At 44.1% G+C, this 15524-nt stretch overlaps 2 protein-coding genes across 8 annotated transcripts in view; both read right to left on the reverse strand.

Annotated features, from left to right (window-relative positions):
• Nucleotides 1-15524, reverse strand: part of LOC100590761 (protocadherin gamma-C4) — a 181074-nt gene that overhangs the window by 142584 nt on the left and 22966 nt on the right. Inside the window, exon 1 of one of the 7 annotated variants that reach the window (XM_012504800.2) lies at nt 6345-10304. The exons of 4 other annotated variants lie outside the window; for them this stretch is intronic. In XM_012504800.2, coding sequence (XP_012360254.1) covers nt 6345-8804 — 2460 coding nt within the window. In that variant the 5' untranslated portion in view covers nt 8805-10304. Of the gene's footprint in view, nt 1-2155; nt 5485-6344; nt 10305-15524 lie in introns of those variants that run through there. 2 more of the 7 variants (XM_030827593.1, XM_012504807.2) reach the window with 2 other exon arrangements.
• Nucleotides 11245-13861, reverse strand: PCDHGA4 (protocadherin gamma subfamily A, 4). The gene is given in 1 exon segment (XM_030827601.1): nt 11245-13861. A coding segment is annotated over 1 exon segment (2556 nt). The 5' UTR covers nt 13801-13861.

A 15524-nucleotide genomic window follows, 5' to 3' on the forward strand; every position in this document is an offset into this window, starting at 1 on the left:
TTCTAGACAGCCACTCACTGTCACCTTTATACAAACATCAAAAATATAACTGACTCAAAACTTTACTCCAAAACATTCCAAAGCAAGTGCCTTCCAACACAATGCCAAGTGTTCATTCTATGAACACTTCAATTAGTATGAAAAATTATTCTTCAGAACACATATAAAACTAAAGATTCAGATATTTAAAAGTATATGGTATATATAGTACATACATTCAGAATATATGGATCAAGCATTTTTTAAAGTCTGTTAGTAGTTTATAGAGGGTTTAAAGATATTTTTCCATTGCACAAAAAATTTAACTCAGAGGAAATGTACCCAAATTTGTAACCTTTACCTTTTTCCCAAACACCCTACCCTAAGAAGCATATAACATTTTATTTAAAAAAATAATGGAACAGCAAGTTTTCACATAGGAGTGAATGATGTCGACACCTATTGTATAGATTCTCTTGTTACTCTTTGGATGCATTCACTATTCGCTGAGTTTGTACATTTTACATTTTGGTCAGAATGTCCATGTGTGTATGTATGCGTGTTTGTGTGTGTGTATGTGTGTATATATATGTGTGTGTATATGTATATAGATATAGCTATATTTGAATGCTTTTTAACAATGTTTAAAAAATAAAAATCAAGTGGTCTTAGGTTCTTTAATGTGTCAATTAACCTTTCATGTGGTTGAGTAATGTAGCTTACTATCCCATTTGTAATATTTTATTACCTTTTCTCCTTATTTAGTCATTATTTGAAGCTGATGCTCAAGGTGTTAAAAGTACAAAATTTGAATGATTAAGAATATTTAAAAAGAAGCATCTGAAAATCATCTTCAGCAAATCAGATGCAGAAGGAAAATCTAGTAGTTCTTTCATTACATAACACATCCTCCTGGAATTTGAGGCACATAGACCAGTATTTCCTTAAGACAAATCTATTAATTTAAGATGAGCACATACCTTAGATACGAAATTTAAAAGTTTGAACCATCCTTAAGTTGAATTCTTTTTTTTCAAATACAACCTTAGACTCAAGTAATAAAGAAGAATTGCACCTACACTTAAAGAAACGCTAACATTTCAGTAGGTATTGATTCTAATAAGTAAAGGGTTTATCTATAACAGAAGATGCCAGGTGTGTGACATATTTACATTTATTGAATGCAGCAATATGTAACTCTTTGGAGGCTTTACATCACAGAATGAAGCCCAACTTTAAGGTTCCTTTACACTGATTTCTTCTCTCAACAAGCCCACATATCCAATAACTACATGGCTTAACACAAACTTTCCAGACTTTAGGATGCTACATGTTATCATCAATACAAATTTAATCTACTTTTCTGATATTTATTTATTTATTTTGAGACGGAGTCTCGCTCTGTCTCCCAGGCTGGAGTGCAGTGGCGCGATCTCGGCTCACTGCAAGCTCCGCCTCCCGGGTTCAGGCCGTTCTGCTGCCTCAGCCTGCCGAGTAGCTGGGACTACAGGCGCCTGCCACCACGCCCGGCTAATTTTTTGTATATTTAGTAGAGACGGGGTTTCACCGTGTTGGCCAGGATGGTCTCGATCGATCTCCTGACCTCGTGATCCGCCCGCCTCGGCCTCCCAAAATGCTGAGATTACAGGCGTGAGCCACTGCGCCCGGCCTCTTTTCTGATATTTATGACCCAGAAGTTCTCTGTACCTTTCCATTGATTTGTGTAAATACTGTAAATTATTTCCTTAAACAAATTTCAGGTAGACTAAAATATCAATCCTACACATTATCCTTTCCAAAACGCATTCACTAATGATGTCTAGGCAGACACTCAAAAGAGAACAATATATCTAACAATTTGAATTAATAAAACATCTTTTCTATTAATAGAACCGCAGTTCCAATATAACAAAATATTTGGGTAAAATGATTATATTTAACCACTTTCCTTTAAGGTATTTGTTTCACTTAAGTCTACAGATATCAGCTAGACTTCCCAAAACAGAATTCGAAAACAAATGGAGAAAGCATGAATTACAAAAAAAAAAAAAAATCTCCAATAGAGCAAATAATGTTCCACTATTTACATAACTAGTTGATTTTGAATATGACAGAAACATGAAAAAGGAAACAAATGAAAATGTTCCGGTCATCCTTACCGAAAGAGAAAACTAACCTGAACTCGCCCTTCTTCTTTGTTTGCAACTACCTTATCAGATATCAGAAGAGGCTCGCTTTTCTCACAGCTCTCTTCACTAAGGAGCGTGTCTGCATAGTTGGGCTGGGGGAAGATCAGGTGACTCTTCCTGGAGTCCGCGGTGAGGGAGACCTCGTGGGAATAGGTCTGCAGGAAAGCCCGAACCCCATCCACGCCCACAAAGTGCGAGGCGGGCATGCTCGCTAACCTGCTGCCTTCAGCCTGAAGCAGGCGTGACTTGTGCCAGCGCCTCAGTTTGAGCACAAGCAGCACGATGACAAAGGCCAGGAAGACGCAGGAGACTGCAGCCACTGCCACCACAAGATAGAGTGTGAGGTCCAAATCCTCAGGGACAGTGGGGGTCTTGATACTGCCTAGGTCAGCCAGGATGTCAGGGATCCTGTCGGCCACGGCCACGGTGACCGTGACGGTGGCTGACAGAGGGGGCTGGCCATGGTCTTCGACGGCCACCACGAGGCTCTGCTTGAGCGCGTCTCTGTCCAGCAGGGCCCGCGCTGTGCGCACCTCGCCCGTGTGCAGCCCAACCGCAAAGAGTCCCGGCTCGCTGGCCTTAAGCAGGCGGAAGGACAGCCAGGCGTTCTGGCCTGAATCTTTGTCCACGGCTACCACTTTGGTCACCAGGTAGCCAGGCTCTGCAGAGCGGGGCGCCAGCTCCACGCCCGCGGAACCGTCTGTGGGGAGGGCGGGGTACAGGATCTCGGGCGTATTGTCGTTCTGGTCCAGCACAAACAGGCTCAGCGACACATTGCTGCTAAGTGGAGGGTTCCCACTGTCGCTGGCTGTCACCCACAACTGTAGGTCTCTCAACTGCTCATAGTCGAAGGATCTCAGTGCATACAGGATACCAGTGTCAGAGTTAATGGAGACATAGGAGGACAAGGGCGCCCCCTGAAATGTGTCTTCAGCCAGGGAATAGGTGACTCGAGCGTTGTCGCCACTGTCAGGGTCATGGGCTGTCACAGAGAAGATAGAGACACCTCTGGGGTTGTTTTCTGGGAGGGAGGTGGAGTAGGAGGCTTGAGAGAAATTGGGTGGGTTGTCATTGACGTCTGCTACTTTCAAGAGGATGTGGTTTTCTGTAGAGAGGGGCGGGGTTCCATGGTCAATGACGGTTAAAGTGATATTATAATCTGAAGTCTCTTCTCTGTCCAGGTCTGTAGTTGTTAATAGGTGATAGTAATTATCAACTGACTTCTCCAATTTAAAAGGCAAGTTCCTAGGAATAGAGCATGCAATCTCACCATTTTCTCCAGAATCATCATCATGTACGCTAAACAGCGCGATTACAGTTCCGGGAAGACAGTCTTCAGAGAGCGAACTGGTCAGAGAGGTGAGGATCACTTCAGGGGCATTGTCATTCACGTCCTGTACTGTGACCACCACCTTAGCGCTGGCAAGAAGAGCGCCTCCATCCTGAGCTACCACTTCCATGAGGTAGAATCTGTATTCTTCATAGTCCAGTGATTGTAGAGTTGAGATTTCCCCCAGGTTGGAATCAAGTTGGAAAGTCTCCGAAATTTTGTCTTCTTCATTGCGAAAAGAGTAGGTCAATTTCCCGTTTATTCCCTCATCTGGATCCGTGGCGGTTAGCGTGAGCAGCCGAGTGCCCACAGGTATGTTCTCTGGAACACTCACGCTGTACTCGGATGAAGTGAACAGGGGCGCATTGTCGTTTGCGTCGAGGACCATAACACGGATGTGCGTGGTACCGGAGAGCACTGGGTCTCCGCCATCTAAAGCTGTGAGGAGGAGGTCGTGAACAGTCTCTTTCTCGCGGTCTAGGGGCTGTTCCAACACCAGCTCCGGATACTTTTGTCCATCAGTTCCGCTTACCACATCCAGAGAGAAGTGCAGATTGGAGCTGAGCTGGTAACTCCGGAGGGAGTTCACACCCACATCCGCATCCCGCGCGAAGGGAAGCACTAACCGTGTCCCTGTAGCCGCATTTTCATTAACTTTTACTTTTAACTCGTCATCCCGGAAACGCGGGAAGTTATCATTAATATCGATTATTTCTACTTCTACTCCATAAATTTTCATTTGGCTCTCAACCAAGATATTAAAGTTCACCACACACAGCGGGCTCTGAGCGCAGAGCTCCTCCCGGTCTATCCTGCCCGCGGTGACCAAGCTGCCGCTTCGCGGGTTCAGGGCGAAAAGCTGCGTCCTACCTCTGGAGACGATGCGGACTCTGCGCCCCGCCAGCTCCTGGGGCTCCAGCCCGAGGTCCTTGGCTATGTTGCCGACGTAGGAGCCTTTGTCCAGCTCCTCCGGCATCGAGTAGCGGATCTGCCCGGATCCTTGCTCGCACAGCGTCCCCAGGAGCATGAAGGGCAGCAGCAGCTCTCCGCAGCCCCAGCGCCTCGGTGGACTCGCCATTGCCTTCTTTCTGCCCAATTTTCTCTTAGTTCTGGTTCAGCCTGCTGTTTCCTTATTTATCTAAAGCCGATGAGTACATATTCCCTGACGAAAACGGGCGTGGAGGGTTGTATTTTCGTAGGAGCTTGTCTGGTCTGTGTGTTTAGTATGGAGGGAGCAGAGTCGGGTCGCCTCTGCGGCAGCTTCTTTCCCACTTTGGTCAACAGCGACGCTCAGAGTCCTAACCAGTGACTGCACCAAATTCCATTTTTATTTCTCCTAAGTTTATATTTTTATTTCTAATAATGTTGCCATATCCTTAATGTTTAACTGTGTAGCATTGTTTATGACCGTTAATTCAGCTTTAATTCTGAATAGCAAGACTTCCACAATCCCTGAGATCAATATGATTATTAGATTCCAGTATCTTACAAAAATTTTATTTAATGCGCCATTGGGGGAGCCTATGTCCTTTATTTACCTCTTATCTATATTTAGTCCATTAAATTAGGACATTCGAATTCTTACCTTTGTAGGATTCAAGATTTCATCTCTTTATTAGGATACATTTAGGAAAACGTGCTTATTTGCACATAAGAATGCCAAGGAAACAAACCCAGTTCTCCACGCACCTTTCCAAACAGGCCTACTGATTTATGTAAGTTATATTAGCTGTCATATGCAGAAGAAATAAAGATCTTTGTTACTTGTGAGGACTTTGAGAAAGTCTCTCCACTCTCTCAGACAGTGTTTGAGTTGGGTTAACTATGCATTTTTATGTTTTTCTATTACCATGTTCAAATATTTGTAGTTCCAGTGACAACCAGTATAGTAACTGTAGAGGATGGGGTTTTATTTCATCATCCATGCAGGAAACTATGACCAGATACTTGTCGAGCAGTACTGAGTGGCCTTTCTGTGTTGAGTCAGATATTTAGTGCTATCATCTGTATATGACAACAGAAATAGAAAAACCTCTAGACTGAAAAAAAGGACATTTCAGAAAGTCCATTTTATTTAATAACACTTCCATAGAAAACTAAGAAAATAAAAGTTCTATATAATTAGGAAATTCAGAAGCAAAGTTTTAAGTAATATTTTGTAGAAAATGATGTGAACATAGGTTGTAAGATTTTTCTCAATGTGTAATTTTTCTCAAGAGCAATTTGTTAAAATGCATGTTAGAGAATGATTTCTCACATTTGTTAAATGCACTCTTTCTAGCAGATACCTCAGACCTCAAACATTGCCTGTCCTTTAGAAATACATCTGTGATTCCAAGACATTTAGCTTACTGAGTGTTGGTCTTCAAGTCAATGGGACAATGTCCTACCCATGCCCTGTGATTAACAAGCCATGCCATTATGCAAAAGTCTTTCTTCTTTGGTTCCCAATTTCCAAGACTACTAAAATGAAGACTCTCTTTACTCTGAAGTACTATGATTCTAAGAGGAAGTAAAACTAAAATTTGAATAACAAAGAGCCTGAGGTGAAAGTAATAGCCTAAAGTCTCAATAGTCACAAATCTGCAGAGAGAAGTAATGTAAAGATGAGGAAGAAAAAGAAATACAGTGCAGTATCTCATGTGATAAAGGTTTGCAATCATGGGTAAATAAATCTCACACTTCAGAGAGAAAACACTTAAAATTCAGTTAGATAAGATTAAGATAATTAAGGCACAACATTGGCCAAATCTAACTCACAGACAAAGAAATATGCAATGGAACTTCCCACCCAAATTAGGTGAAACAATAAAACCAGAAGTGAAAACAAATTAATTAAAGCTCACCTTCAAAATAGTATCCGAGGCAAAAGCGACCCCAGCGGCTCCATGATTTGTATTTTGTTCCCAAGAGGCATTGTCACAGAGGAGATCTTGCGCGGGAACCAATTCCGGGGTTACGTTCAGAAAATTAAACTCTGTCTTGGCTGATTGTGAGGCAACACACAGGTTGTAGGAATAGGGCAATGTTCCCTCACTGTAATTGGGGAGAACTCCAGGTCCAGGCTTGGAGCTGAGACCAGGCTGAAAGCAGCCCCAAGCGTCTGACCTGGAAGAGCGTCGCAGGCGCAGGGAGATTGCCAGAATCACCGCGAAGAGGAAGAGCACTGAGATCAAGGCCAAGGCCACCACCAGGTAAAACTGCAGTTCTGCCTGGGGGTCAGAGGGCTCCGGGTGGTCGCTGAGGTCTGGCAATACCTCTTGCAGGCTATCCGCGAAGATTAGGTGCAGCGTGGCGGTAGCGGAGAGTGGCGGCTGTCCTCCATCACGCACAGCGACCAGCAGGCGCTGGCGGGCCGCGTCCCTGTCGCCCAAGGCACGCGCTGTGCGCACCTCACCCGTGCGCAGCCCCAGGCTGAAGAGCCCGGGCTCGCTGGCCTGCAGCACGTGGTAGGACAGCCAAGCGTTGTGTCCTGAGTCTGCGTCCACCGCCACCACCTTGGTCACCAGGTAGCCGGGCTCTGCGGCGCGTGGCACCATATCGAAGAGAGCAGAGCCATCAGGCCCCAGCGCGGGGTACAGCACCCGTGGCGCATTGTCATTGAGGTCGCCCACTAACACGCGCAGGCTCACGTTGGCGCTGAGCGCGGGCGAGCCCTGGTCGCGGGCCTGCAGTGTGAGCTCGAAGGCGCGCAGCTGCTCATGATCGAAGGCGCGCTGCGCGAACACCACCCCGCTCTGCGCGCTCACGGACACGTAGGATAAAATCTCCCGCGGCTTCAGGTCGCTCGCTACGATGGAGTAGGAAACTTGGCCATTGGGGCCCAAGTCAGGGTCAGAGGCACTGATTTGAGCGATAGAGGCGCCAGGAGGATTGTTCTCTGCCACGTGAACCATGTAGGAAGTCTGTTGGAAAACTGGGCCATTATCGTTGACGTCGGAGATGTGCAGGGTGACAATTATGCTGGAGGAGAGGGGCGGCTTGCCCCCGTCGGTGGCTGTGATGGTGAGATTGTATTCTGGGATCTCCTCCCGGTCCAGGGCGCCGTCTGTCACTAGTTTGTAATAGTTCTTTGAGGAAGATTTCAAAATAAACTTGGCATTTCCCAACACGTGGCAGTAAACTTCTCCATTTTCTCCAGAGTCTCTGTCTCTCGTTTTTATCAAGGCGATTACTGTTCCTGGTGGCGAATCCTCTGGTAGGGGAGTAAATACTGAAGTCACAATAACTTCAGGTGCACAATCGTTGTCATCAAGAATTTCAACTTGGATACTGCAGTGGGCTGCTAGATCTCCAGGATCTTTTGCTTCGATACTCAGAGTGTAACTACTTGCAAGCTCAAAATCCAAATCATCCTTTGTCGTGATTTCTCCTGTTTTTTCATTTAAGTGGAAAAAGTGTTTCACTTGTTCGTCCACATTATGAAAGGAGTAGGTGATCTCCGCGTTTATGCCTTCATCCCGGTCGGTGGCTGTCACTTGAAGCACAAAGAAGCCCGGGGGCACGTCCTCCCTTAGGGTGACCCTGTACACGTCCTGGCTGAACACTGGAGGGTTATCGTTGGCATCCGTGACTTGGATTCGGATTTGAGTAGTGCCACTTTGAGGTGGGTCTCCGCCATCCACAGCTGTGAGGGCCAATTGGTGGAAACTGTGCTCTTCTCTGTCCAGAGAATGTTTTAGAATCAACTCTGGATATTTACGTCCATCTGGAGTCTGTTTCTCAGCGAGATCAAAGTACTCGTTGTCATTAAGGTGGTATCTTTGTAGTGAATTAGGACCAACATCTGAATCCAGGGCTGGGTCAAGTGGAAATGTTGTACCTGGCTTAGTGGATTCACCAATTTTTAAATTAATCTTAGTCTGTTTGAATAGCGGAGTATTATCATTTATATCCTGCACAATTACTGCTATGTAGAAAATATTTAGTGGATTTTCAGCGACAGTATCGAAATCCAGAACACACAGAGGCTGCTTCCCGCATATCTGTTCTCGGTCTATTCTGTCACTCACAAGCAAGTCCCCGCTTTCTGGGTTTACCGTGAAATATTCCTTCTCCGCGCTAACCCGCAGCTTCCGGGCTGGCAAGTCCCGGACGCTGAGCCCCAGATCCTTGGCGAGGTTTCCTACGACCGAGTTTTTGGCCAGCTCCTCTGGAATTGAATAACTGATCTGGTCTGGGAGAGCCCCGGGGAACAAAGACAACAGGAAGGGCAACAGTACCTGCAGCCACCGCACCAGCCCGCACCTCCCTGAGCTCGCCTTCATCCTCTGTCTCGCTCCGGCTCCGTTTGCTCCTTTGCCCATAGGAGGAATAAGCCTTCCGAGGATGGCAGAATCCAGGCTAAGGTCACTTTTCCTGCTTTTGTTTTCTGTTTCCGAATCTATACTGGCCTCTTCTGTGTGGTTGGTTTGTGCAGGAAGCTCCCCTCTAAGAGGCTCCCAAACGCTTCTCTTCGTTCTTTTGACCGACAGCGACGCTCAGAGGTTTTCTCCGGAAACTGCATCAACGGCTTGTCAATGTTTGCTAAGAACTTTTTTCCTTTCTTTTCTTTTTTAATTTATAAAGTCTTTATTTGTTTTAAAATATGTGAAATACTCATATAGTTCCAAATTCAAAAGGTGCATTCAGCATAGGTTCTTCCTTTCATCCCTGCTTTAGATGAGCAGAAATGCTTTCACAGGGGAAATGAGTGTTAAAGTTTCTTAGGTATCCTTCCGGAGATATGTCTTGTATAGTGCAACGGATTTTTATAAATATTCTGTCTCCTTCTTTACACAAATGTAAGCATACAACATACCATGTTATGCACATTTTTTATTTGTTATATCTTAAAGATCAATCATATCAGTACATAGGGAGCTTTCCCATTTATTTCTTCTAGTTATCTAGTGGCCCATAACATAGTTATCTAGTAGTCCATAATATGAATATACAACAATTTGTTTCATCAAAATTGTTATTTGCTAAAAGAAACCCACTGCCCATTCTAACAAAAACACATTTTTTAAAAAATTTGATTTTAGGTTATAAATTATCTACTGCTTTCCTAGGCCTTTAAAACATGTGGCACTCTCATTCTGGAATATATTCCTAATGCCAACACCTGAATATGCTTGACACAGTTTCAGGCCAATTGAGCATTTCCAAATTATATTTTATGGCTTAATTACTTTAAACAATCTCTCCTCAGATGTGAGTTGTCTCTCAACATTCACTTGTTATTTCTGCTTTCTGCTCCCCAATCCAGGTAACTGCATCATATCATATTCCAGCTTACTCTATGTATTGCACCACAACTTTCTATGAATACAAAACCATGTAGAAACTAAAACTCTCCTTTGTAAGTCAAATTGAAGCATATTCCACAGTCTATCGCTACAACTTCCAGTTATCAAATTACACTAATTTGTGTAAGCATATGCATTCATGAATTTTGAATTAACTCACAGAACTAAGTGAAAGCACAAAGAACAAAAGTGTTGTATATCTCCTACACACAAAATATTTTCCCTCATATAAAATAATTCCAGAGCCACACGATGATAGAAATATTTGAAAGCAATTTGTAGCAATAGGGATGAGGCCAACTTACTAAGCAGCGTAAATCATATCAGTCCAGAACCCAAGTAACTCAACCTTTGAAAGAGGCTCACATGATGAAAAGAGAAAAGACTCCAAAAACTTATATTTTCCTTAGAAATCAAGAAAGTCTCAATAGTGATGTCATGATAGGCAATTTAAAAATTATTAAAGTTACTCCTAGAATCTACTTAAATATGAGTGAAATTAACTTGGAAATATTTCTCATAATCACAGGAGTGCACCAAAAGAATCACGCATAGTCACTTCTGGTGCATCTCAGAACAGCAACAAGAAAATATTTGAAATATACCAGTTCATTGAGAAAATATCCTGTTAAAGTTATATCTAAAAGTTAAACTCATAAATTGCCAGTATTCTTAAATTGATGTTGCCTATTATAATGCAAAATACCCTTTCAAGGAAGGAAAAGTAAACTTCAAGGAAAGCATGGTACAGTGTGAAAATAGGAAATTAGAAAACCCCCAGTCCAGATCCAACAATAGCTTCACGAGAAAGAATATTGTAAATGTGAATGTACACAATTGTCTTCTATTTCACAGGTCTCTTGTATCTTTTCAGTAACACCTAAGGGAAAAGGAAATTTATTCTTTATTTTACTTTATTTTATTTTACTTTTTGGAGACAGAGGCTTGCTCTGTCACCCAGGCAGGAGTACAGTGGCATGATCTCAGCTCATTGCAACCTCTGCCTCCCAGGTTCAAGCAATTCTCATGCCTCAGCCTCCAGGGTAGCTGGGACTACAGGCGCGCACCAACATGCCAGGCTAACTTTTTGTATTTTAGTAGAGACTGGGTTTCACCATGTTGCCCAGACTGGTCTTGAACTCCTGAGCTCAGGCAATCCATCCTCCTCACATTCCCAAAGTGCTAGGATTACAGGTGTGAGCCACCACGCCCAGCACAGAAAAGGAAATTTAAGGAAATGAGGTGGCTTAAAGTTGTAAAATTAGAAAATTCTGGCGAAACTACACTGAACGAAGACCAAAAACGATAAGTAATAAACAACATTTTTGTGTGGTAAATACTGTTGATCATTATTGAAGGGTCATCCACCAGTTTTCTTTAAAGCAATAAAATATTAAAAGAGGAATCTTCATTTGATATATTACATATATAATGGGAGACATTTACACAACTCTGTCTATATTTCAGTGTGGTATGATCTATTATAAGATTGACTCACCTGAAGATTAGGGTCTCCTTTTGTTTCAAGTAAATCCTGAGTTATCAGGAGAGGCTCGCTTTTCTCACAGCTCTCCCGGCTGATGAGCGTGTCTGCATAGTTGGGCTGGGGGAAGATCAGGTGACTCTTCCTAGAGTCCGCGGTGAGGGAGACCTCGTGAGAATAGGTCTGCAGGAAAGCCCGAACCCCGTCCACGCCCACAAAGTGCGAGGCAGGCACACCTGCCCACCTGCTGCCTTCAGCGTGAAGCAGGCGTGACTTGTGCCAGCGTCTCAGCTTGAGTGCTAGCAGCACCATGACAAAAGCCAGGAAGACGCAGGAGACAGCGGCCACTGCCACAACGAGATAGAGTGTGAGGCCCGAGTCGTCTGGGTCTGCTGAAGGCTTGAGGCTGCCCAAGTCAGCCAGGACATCTGGGATGCTGTCGGCCACAGCCACAGTGAGTGTGACGGTGGCCGAGAGAGGGGGCTGGCCATGGTCCTGGACGACCACTACAAGGCTCTGCTTGAGCGCGTCTCTGTCCAGCAGGGCCCGTGCAGTGCGCACCTCGCCTGTGTGCAGCCCCACTGCAAATAGTCCCGGTTCGCTGGCCTTGAGTAGGCGGTAGGACAGCCAGGCATTCTGGCCTGAGTCTCTGTCCACTGCCACCACTTTGGTCACCAGGTAGCCTGAATCCGCGGAGCGGGGTGCCAGCTCCACACCAGTAGAGCCATCTGTAGGGAAGGTGGGGTACAGGATCTCAGGGACATTGTCGTTCTGGTCCAGCACAAAGAGGCTCAGTGACACATTGCTGCTGAGTGGAGGGTCTCCACTGTCACTGGCTGTCACCAGTAGCTGCAGGTCTCTAAACTGCTCATAGTCGAAGGAGCGAAGTGCATATAGGATCCCAGTATTGGAGTTGATGGAGACATAGGAGGACAGGGGTGCACCCTGGAAGGTGTCTTCGGCCAGGGAGTAAGTTATTCGGGCATTGTCACCACTGTCGGGGTCTTGAGCAGTCATAGATAAGATGGAGGCTCCTCTGGGGTTGTTTTCAGGAATGTAGGCAGAGTAGGAAGCATGAGGGAAAGTGGGTGGGTTGTCATTGATGTCCATCACCTGCAGTGAAATGTGAGTTTCTGTAGACAGTGGAGGAGTTCCCTGGTCAGCGGCAGTTACAGTGATGTTATATTCTGAGACTTCTTCCCTGTCCAGTGTTCTGTGTGTCAACAACCGATAATAATTTCCATAGGTCTTTTCAAGTGTGAATGGCAGATTATCTGGAATAGAACATGTGACCAGGCCATTTCCTCCTGAGTCACTGTCATGCACGTTGAAAAGTGCAATTACTGTACCCGGGGAAGAAGTTTCCTGGACTGAGCTGGTGAGAGATGTAACTGTGACTTCTGGTGCATTGTCATTTTCATCCAGAACTGTCACCAGTACCTTGCTTCTAGCTCGGAGACCAGGCCCATCATGGGCTTCTACATCTATGTGATAGAATCCAGAGTCCTCATAATCTAGATCCCCCAATATTGTTATATCCCCACTCAGGGAATTCAACTGAAATAGCTGTGATATTTTGTCTCTTACTTTCCGGAAAGAATACGTCACGTCTCCATTGGCTCCTTCATCTGGATCAGTGGCTTTTACGGTGAGTAGCCGAGTGCCTACAGGAACGTTCTCACGAACACTTACGTGGTACTCGGGCTGAGTGAACATGGGAGCATTATCGTTGGTATCCACAAGTATTATGAGAATCCTGGCAGTGCCAGAGCGAACTGGGTCACCTCCATCGAAGGCCGTGAGAACGAGGTGGTGAACCGCCTCTTCCTCGCGATCTAGAGCGCGTTCCAGCACCAGCTCTGGGTACTTAATCCCATCGGTCCCGCTTTGCACGTCCAGGGAAAAGTAACCGTTTGAGTTGAGCTGGTAACCCTGCAGGGAGTTTACCCCTACATCCGGATCAAAAGCTTCAGGAAGAGGAAATCTTGTCCCAGGATTTTCACTTTCAGCAACTTTTATTTCCCTCTGTTCTGTCCCAAAACTGGGTGGGTTATCATTAACATCGATTATTTCCACTTCTACCCGCAAAATCTTCACTGTATCTTCTAGGAGAATCTCCAGGTTTGTCACACAGTTTGGAGATCTGTCGCAGAGCTCCTCCCGGTCTATCCTACCCTCGGTGACCAAGCTGCCGCTGCGCGGGTTCAGGGCGAAAAGCTGCGTCCTACCTCTGGAGACGATGCGGACTCCGCGCTCCGCCAGCTGCCGGGGCGCCAACCCCAGGTCCTTGGCGATGTTGCCCACCACTGAGCCTTCTTCCTGCTCCTCAAACACCGAGTAGCGGATCTGTTCGGCCCTGATTTCCACCAGAACCCCCAGGAGAAGGCAGATCTGGAGCAGCCGGGTGTGGTCTGGGCGAGCAGGAGGCGCCGCCATTACAACCCTGCCGCGGAGTCGCCTGTGCTTCGGTTTTCCCTCTGTCTAGGCCTGAGGAGCCCCAGGATCTTCTGGGTCCAAAATAAAGTGCATTCACAGCCGGAGCTCTCAGGGCTTCCGCTTGAAGCTTTCATAAAGCTCCAGGGCCAGTGCTTTGTGCAGCAGAAATCTTGTGATTCTGATTAAATTTCTGGTTTGTCTTTTCCCCCGATTGGTGAACAGCGACACCCAGAGTCTTAACCTGTTACTGCGATTTATTCTTGGTTAAAAAAAGTTTATTTTTTATACACGTTTCTATTCCTATTTCTCCCAAGATAATGAAAGTCAAATTCCTATTTTTCATTTGCAATAAAAATTCAAGAATGATACAAGTCTTCCTGTACAGTAAACTTCATGAAGTTATTTATTTTCTTAGAGAAAATATGACTTTTTTTTCTAAGATGTGTTTTCTCTCTTTTCAGTTTTCACATTGTTCATCCCCACAGCCCATTCTCAGTATAGCGTATTGTGTGAGGGACATAATTATCTCTCCTAAAGACAAAGGTGGACTTGATAAATGGATGAGACAGATAAATGAAAAGACAGTGGGACAGGAACATGGAGGTCTGGCTTTAGTCCCAACTTATGCAGTAACAAGTTTCCTCACATGAGTTGACCCTCTAGAACCTGGGGCAATGCTTCAATTCCCTTGCAAAAAACTCAGCTACTGTTCAAGAGTTAGCCTTACCCTGTACAAATGAGATTGACAAATAGGATAATAGGTTTGGGAAGAGAATTTGCTCCTTAATTTTGTATACAGTAGATTCTTGGCCACAAGCTATGCATATGACTATCTTGTTCACAACGTGTTCTCAATCTTTAGAACAATACCTTTCATAGAGTAGTAACTTTTATGAAACCTTTCAATGTTTCATGAATGACCAGTTCAAATGCAAAGCCTAAAACAGTGGGTAAATAACTCTGATCTTAAAAATAAAAAAGAAATAAAAAGAAAAGTTAGACTGAAGAACTATAAAGTGCAGATAATAGTTTAGTGATTTTTTCACATGACACATTCAGTATTATTTTACAATTTCTAACCTTACTTTAGCTCTCATTTTAGAAATAGCCAGTAAAAGGAAATGTTTTGGTAGCCAAACATGGATTATCATTGCATGTGCCATCGCTTTCTTGCTTATGAATACTTACAGTAATTTACTAATCTGTGAAAATTTGAGATAAAGCAGTACATCAGTTCTTAAGCTTATTCCTCACTTAACAATTAGCAGTAGAAATGACTCATACAAAAGGGCATTAGCTACACAGAATTTAAAAACCCTCAGACTTTGAGAGAGTAGATTAAAGTTGTTTTTCACAATCCTCAAAGACCGCACAAACTGTGGATGATTGAGAGGTGAAATAAGATGTTTGGAAATAAATTTGACAGTATGCATTAAAAAAATCTCAACATGTTTATAGATTTAACTAATTCCTCAGAAATCTATACTAAAGAAACAAGAAGTATGGAAAACACTTTATAAACCCAAATGTTCATTACATTCCTTGTTTTAATAGAGACAAAATAGAAAGAGCATGAAAATAAATAATTTAGGAATGGTTAAGAAAATTATGAAATATCATTGACTGAAATTATAGAGTGTGAATAATATTGACCCAAACTTAGTGATGCAAATGTAAAATTGGACAATATTTGCTACTTCTGATGAGACAAAGTGTTAAGAGTCTTAATAATTGGAAGGCTGTGTTAAACACACATGTTGCTGCAAAAAGACAAACTAGAATGTAATTGATGAAGATGAACATTAACTTGGGTGGGA

This window comes from Nomascus leucogenys, chromosome 2 (assembly GCF_006542625.1).
Source record: "Nomascus leucogenys isolate Asia chromosome 2, Asia_NLE_v1, whole genome shotgun sequence".
Taxonomy (NCBI): Eukaryota; Metazoa; Chordata; class Mammalia; order Primates; family Hylobatidae; genus Nomascus; species Nomascus leucogenys.